At 33.1% G+C, this 7,375-nt stretch overlaps 1 protein-coding gene across 1 annotated transcript in view; it reads right to left on the minus strand.

The window, feature by feature from the left end:
* KLHL1 (kelch like family member 1) overlaps positions 1–7,127 on the minus strand; it is a 257,625-nt gene extending 250,498 nt beyond the window's left edge. Inside the window, exons 1-2 of the mRNA XM_006761432.2 lie at positions 7,123–7,127; positions 3,859–4,041 (exon numbers count right to left, since the gene is read on the minus strand). Of these exons, the coding sequence (XP_006761495.2) occupies positions 3,859–4,041; positions 7,123–7,127 (188 nt within the window). The remainder of the gene's footprint in view (positions 1–3,858; positions 4,042–7,122) is intronic.
* Between the last annotated feature and the right edge of the window lie 248 nt (positions 7,128–7,375).

The raw sequence follows: 7,375 nt of genomic DNA on the forward strand, positions 1-7,375 counted from the left end.
TGACTGGGCGCGAGCCTGCAGCAGGTGCAGTGGGGCTGGCATGAGCAGGAGCGGCATGTAGGAGTTGGACTGCGGGTTTTGGCCTGATCCCTCCTGATCACCCAGACGCACCCCACCCATGCACAAATTCATGCACTGTGCTTCTAGTTACATTATAACAGAGTAGGCCCTGAAAAAGCTCTTAATTCTCTTACCTTTAAAAATTCAACAGTCCAATTTTTAATATTGACCTTGTCAGTCTAATTTCCAAATATGACATCCCTGATTACAGGCAGCCTACCTATCAAGAAATTCTCTGCATTTAGTACTCAGAAATTTACATTCAAGTGTTTTGTTCATTTGCTGATAATCAGTTATTCTGGGCTATTTATGAGAAGTTTATATTTTATTTTGTTAAATATATTTTTATTGATTTCAGAAAGGAAGGGAAAGGGAGAGAGAGATAGAAACATCAATGATGAGAGAGAATCATTGATTGGCCATCTCCTACATGGCCCCTATGGGGGATCGAGCCCACAACCTGGGCATGTGCCCCAACCTGGAATTGAATTGTGACCTCCTGGTTCATAGGTGGTTGCTCAGCCACTGAGCTACACCAGCTGGTCTGAGAAGTCTGTATTTTCAAATTTATCTGAGGACTTAAAGCACAAATAAATTAAGAATTATGATTGCTTTTCATTCTAAGAATATATTAATGTGCCATTTTTATGATTATTAGCCTTTCAGAGTGAACCTACTTTAAAATATGCCTAACAATATCTAATGTATCTATATAGACATAGTATTTCATAAATACATTGATAATTGTGATCTACATCAGATAAAAATATATATACAATATAACTAGCATCAAACAAAATGTTTTATGAAGAGCCTTTCAATGCTCATAATCTATTAACTTAAATAGAAATGTATTTGAAAGTTTTGAATGATTGAGATATTTATATGAAATTAAATATACATGATCTTTATGGATGACTATTTAGTGCAGCCGAGGGCAGACTACAGCCCGCGGGCCGGATCCGGTCCGTTTGAAATGAATAAAACTAAAAAAAAAAAAAAAAAAGACCGCACCCTTTTATGTAATGATGTTTACTTTGAATTTATATTAGTTCACACAAGCACTCCATCCATGCTTTTGTTCCGGCCCTCCGGTCCAGTTTAAGAACCCATTGTGGCCCTCGAGTCAAAAAGTTTGCCCACTCCTGATTTAGTGAGTGCTTATGACATCAGCTTGCAGTGCCTTTCTTGAAAGAGCAGTAGATCTTAATGCAAATTATTTATTTTTTCATTATTTAAAATTATAATAGACCAAAACCTTTCAGTGCTAATGATTGCATCACCAATTATAATTTTGCCCAAAGACAATTTGGGCAAAATTATAATTTGTGCATTAATTAAAATATAATTGAATAACTTAAGAGTTTATTAGTTTATTACTATTACTAAAATGATTATTTGGTTAAAGCAAAAAGCTAATTTTGCATTAATTATAATCAGTTCATTGTACAAAAGTATACATAAGGGGGCACAATGTACCTGCTGTTACTGAAAAGAGTGCTTTATTTTTAAGTGCCCCATAAATATTTCCCACATCTTTGTTAATATATGCACATTCAACTTAGAATCATAAGTATGTAAATTACTTGTAAAATAAACAATGTTAAGTTTTAAAACATGGTGTAAATATAATTTATTTATTTTAATTAATTTAACAGATAGTCTTAGGCTAATTTTTTTCTCACTTAAAGAAAATGTAGATAATTGATAATAACACAAATTATTTAATATGTGATAAATATATGAAATATTTAAATGTCGATAATATGTATAAAAGAAATGCATTGTTAAGATGTTTTAAAGTAATCAAAACCAAGAAGCAATTTTACTTCCTAATAATCAAAATTATTATAACACAACTTGTATAATTAAACAAATTATTTAAAAATAATATAACAACCTAGATAAAAAGAGTAATAAACCAATCTAGAAGATAATATAGAAGAATTGATCAATGTATTGGTTAAAAATACTTCAAATGACAAATATTGTATTACTAACAATAGAAGACTATAAGATAAAATTATATGAATTATATTAAACACTTCTCTTTTAAAAAAAATAATGAGCATTTGATGTGCTAATATACTTTTGAATTGATTGAGTACCTCTATTTTTAAATATATATAATTATTTAATTTAACTTATACGTTAAATGAAGTAAATTTAGTAACACTTAAATTAAGAATACATTTAATAATATAATTTTTATCTAAATGCTAGTTAGGTTAGAGCTTAGGATAACCTGCATATTTTCCACACATATTGCAACTTAAATCTCTTAATAATAATGACTATTAATGTGATATCATAAAAATATTTGAAAAATAATTGTGAATACTATATTATTGCCAGAGTTTGCTTACAGATTGAACCCCACATGTTTTATATAACTTCTTCAATGTCAATTGTTCCTTCCTATGCTATTCCTATGTAGTTTTAGTGTATTAGTTCAAAGTCAGTGTCCACATTTTAATATTGTTACCAGGGTAGAAATAGAGCCTTCTTTTTCGGGAATCCTTTCAATAATGCACATTTATATGCATATTTATCTAGATAATACAACTTAAGTTAAAAATCACAAGGAAGAGAAATACACTAATTTTGTTTTTTTGTTGATCTCTTTTTTTGTAAAATTCATTTATTTTTTTATTGCTTAAAGTATTACAAAGGAATCCTTTCAATAATACACATTTATATGTGTATTTATCTAGATAATACAACCTAAGTTAAAAATCACAAGGAAGAGAAATGCACTAATTTTTTTTTTTGGTTCATCTCTTTTTTTTAAAAGTTTATTTTTTTATTGCTTAAAGTATTACAAAGAGTATAACATAGGTCTCCTTTTATTCCCCCCGCCCTTGACAACTTGTATGCATGCATATAAGCATAACCAATGGACACAAGACACTGGCGGGTAGGGGAGGCCAGGGGAATTTTAACAAGTGCCAAAAAAAAAATAATTCATTAGTATTAATAGTATTAAATGATATGTCAGGGTTATCTAAGGCTCTTTGTCTATATATTCAACTACTTAAAATAATCAGTATCAATATTAAACTAAAATTATTTTTCATTAAAAAAATTGAGTAAAATACCATCAAATGTAATGAATTTTAATACGTAAACTGATAGCAAATTAATATGGCACAACATAATCAGATGTCTAGTTCATGAACCTTGAAATTATCAATTAGCCTATATAATAAAAGCCAAATATGAAATACTTTGAATTTCCTAGTTGCAACAAATAATATGTACCCAAGGTAATCTTACTTCCTTTCAAAAAGTCAATCAGAAAAGCATATCTCATTTCAGATCTTAGAAATATATACTACATTAAGATTAATTTCCACTCAATATAATTGTGAATCATATAAAACAGAGCATTTATCAACCAGTTAAAGGAAGTTGTATTTTTGTTGTTGTTAATACCCACCCTAGGATATTTTTCCACTGACTTTTAGGGAGAGAGGGAGAGGGAAAGGCAGAGAGAAACATCAATGTGAGAGAAACACATCAATTGCCAGGACCCTTTGGTCTGCAGGCTGCAGGCTGATGCTCTATCCACTGAGCCAAACCCGCTAGGGCAGAAGTTGTATTTTTGAACTGCTTATATTTGCTTTATTTCTTTAAAAGATTACTGAAAGAAATAAATAAGGACAAAAGAAGAATACCCAAGCTTTCTTAGAAATATGAATTCTTAATTTTCTAATCATGAAAGTTTGTAATCTATCTACCAGACTATCACTTTTAAATGCATAAATACATGTTTCCAATAAAGGCAGATTACTATACCTGTGTGCGGGTATCTTGCGGTTCCCAACAATCAAGATAACATCACAGAGCTGCTGTTGTTTCAAGTAACTTTCCATTTTCCTGAAGGTTTGCTCAGCATGGTGAACGGCCTGATAGAATTCTTCAGAGCTGCTGGAGTCCAAATCACTTTGAGGTGTCAATGAATGGCTCGTGGCTGACAGCCTGCAAACCACACACAAAAATGTTGGTGTTATAAGGCCCACAAATTGTCCAGAACTACGTTCAGAGTTTTAAAAATGTACAAAGAAAATCAATGACTCTCTCTTTATCTTCTTCATTATTAATATGTTAAAAAAATTCGTTTTGACCCTAACTGGTTTGGGCCAAATTTCTCAGTGGATAGTGTTGGCCTGAAGACCAAAGGGTCCTGGGTTCGATTCCAGTCAGGGGCACATACTTTAGTAGCAGGCTCCTCCCTGGCCTGGCCCTGATCAGGGCTCTTGCAGGAAGCAACCAATTGATGTGCTTCTCTCACATCAGTGTTTCCCTCTCTCTTCTACTCTCCCTAAAAATCAATGAAAAATTTCCTTCTGGTGAAGATTAACAAAACAACAAAAATGTCTATTTTGGGTTAAATGATTTTCTTCAGGAAGCAGTAAATAAATTATAAATTATCTGTGTTTTTGTCTTTAAAAAGATTTAAAAGATAGGTTATCTGTATTTATAATAACATAAAGTTAGTAAACCTGAAAAAGTCCCAAACATAGTTTAATACAAACAAGCCTAGTCTAAAATTAATTACTAATAAATAAGATGTTACTTTATTCCATTTGATATTGAAGTAGATCATCTTATACTATTTTAAATTATGATTCTTGTGAGGTATGGTAAATGTTGCTTTACAGAAATAGGTGAATTTTATTATGAGAAATTATGAAATATAGTTCATTAAAGATTAACAGTAAATTATAAATTACTCTTTCATATTCTGTACCTAACTGGTTAAACAAAAATATGCAATAATACAGAATGTATTACTTCAGTTACTTATGTTTTAATCATCAGTAACAAACTTCAGGATTTCAAAAAGTTCATGATACTTAATTATGGCTACTATATCTATGAATAGATATAGTAGACTGTTCCATGATGAGGACATTTCAGTATCCTGAGATGTATGATGTGCCCACCACAACCATCAAGAATAATGAATAATGAAATGGCTTATTTCAAGATAGAGGGTAATATGGAATATTCTGCTTCCAATTACGATGCAATAACTTGTAGCTGACTAGATCCTTCACCAAGCACACCAGAAACAGAGTTACATATAATATCAAAATAATTATGTGTGTTTAATAATAGCTACTAAAGCAGCTATGCCAGGATCCTCTAGTAAAGGCGAATTCATGGAAGTCAGCTCATTAGTCTGTGCTGGCCCCACTCCCTAGGTATTTACTAATTATAAGCAGCATAGGGTGAATATGAGAATATTATGAATATAATGTAGCAGCTAAACACAACTTTTGTTAGTGTCATGAGGTTTGGGGAAAATAATGGATATTGGAATTGTGGGTTCCAAAGTTAGCCAGAAAGGTAAGTGGGGGGGTGGGGGGAGCTGGCATAAAGGAGGGAAGATTAGGTAAGGCTCTCATGGGGAACCATGTTTTCTCTGGAGGTAATTGCTGATTCCTAAGCCATGCTAGACAGCAGAAAATGGCTTATAGAAAGCAGGGGAGTTAAGCAGAGCTTGAAAAATAAACATCTGAATTTAAGGACCAACAGGGAAAAGGGACTGTGATAAATACACAGGCTTGCACCTAGACTTCCTAAGGGCTGTATCCTAGGGGTTAAGGAAACTGGAAAAAGATAAGATAATACAGAGACTGAAACTTAGATTTAAATCAGTAAAATCTCTAATTGCAATGAGGTAATTTTCTAATCTAAATGTCAGAAAACAGTCAAAATACATTCTTTTTAGGAAAAGATAACCTCATCCGGACTCTATGATTTCTTTTGCACATATATGATGCTTGCCATTAAAGAAAAAGAATAGCAGGCCTATAAAGAAACAGGACCTAGGGAGAATTAACAGAGAATATAAACAGGCTCCCAGGTGCTGCAGGAATCTCTGCATGGGTCATAATTACGTACTTAATAGATGTGAAAATAACTGTCATTAATATATTTTAGTATAGGTGACAAGCTCAAGATTTTCACAAGACATTATGTTATATGAAAAAATCAAATGGAAATAAATAAGAAAATATAATACTATAATTTGAGATTTTGGAAGATGAATGAATTTGCAGTCTGGATGCATATGAAGGAGACAAAGTGATCTAAAAATATTTAAACTAAAATATTGAGATAAAAAGCTAAAAAAGTATTTTCAGAAACATAAAACATGGTATGAAATTATAATATTCATATAACTATAACTGTCAAAGTAGGGGAGAAGCATGATGAGGCAAATGTCATTTGAAGAAAGAATGATCAAAAGTTGTAAAAAATGTATTAAAGACACAAATTCCAAGATAAAATGAAGAAAACTACACATCATAATAAAACCAAAGCAATAAACAGTAACAACAAAGCAAACAAAAATTCTTCTTTCTTAGAACTTGTCAAAGAACAGAAAAAGAACTTGTCCCCAATTCATTAAATGAGGCAAATATAACATGGATGCAAAACCTAAAAAGGTTGTTACAAGGAAGGAAAATTAATGGTCATTCTCTGTCCTAAATATATTTGCAAACATCCTAAACCAAATATTAGCAATCAAATACAGAAATGTACATGAAAAAAGATATCCTATATAATAAAAGCCTAATATGCAAATTTACCAGATGGTGGAATGACCGGTGGAATGACCCGTTGCTATGATGCACACTGACCACCAGGTGGCAGACAATCAATGCAGGACCTGCCCCCAGCCCGCAGGCCCCAGGCCAGCCAAGGCAGGTGCCAGCAGGGTCTCCCCCACCCCCCCCAATTGCCCCACAATTCGCCCCACAGATTGGGCCCTACCCATGCATGAATTTCATGCACTGGGTCCCCCCCCCCGCCCAATTGCCCCACAATTTGCCCCACAGATTGGACCCTACCCATGCATCATGAATTTCATGCACTGGGCCTCTGGTGTATATATAAAGAGGTCTGGCCTCTAATGTTAGGCTGACAATAACATCAAAGCCTCCTAGAGAGTAGAGTTGGTGCTTCATCGCCATTAGGATTGGCTAGATGTTACAGCCCCAAATCTTTAGTGGCTTTGCTTAAAGAAGGTATCTTTCTTGTTCATACGACATGTCCACCCTGCTTCTCCTAGGACCAGAATAAAGGAGGTGCCACCATGTAGATGCAACAAGAGCAGCAGAGTTCTCCCACAGATTAACACATTGAATAGAAAAGTCACAAAATTCCCTGCAGGATGCATTTAAAAATCTAGAATGAACATATTATTATTGGTTCTCAGGGAACTAAAGAGAATCAAGTCGGGGGTATCTATTGCCAAATAGATTAGAACTGTCCCATTGAGATCTGATATTTCTTGTCT

This window comes from Myotis davidii, unplaced genomic scaffold (assembly GCF_000327345.1).
Source record: "Myotis davidii unplaced genomic scaffold, ASM32734v1 scaffold277, whole genome shotgun sequence".
NCBI classification, from domain to species: domain Eukaryota; kingdom Metazoa; phylum Chordata; class Mammalia; order Chiroptera; family Vespertilionidae; genus Myotis; species Myotis davidii.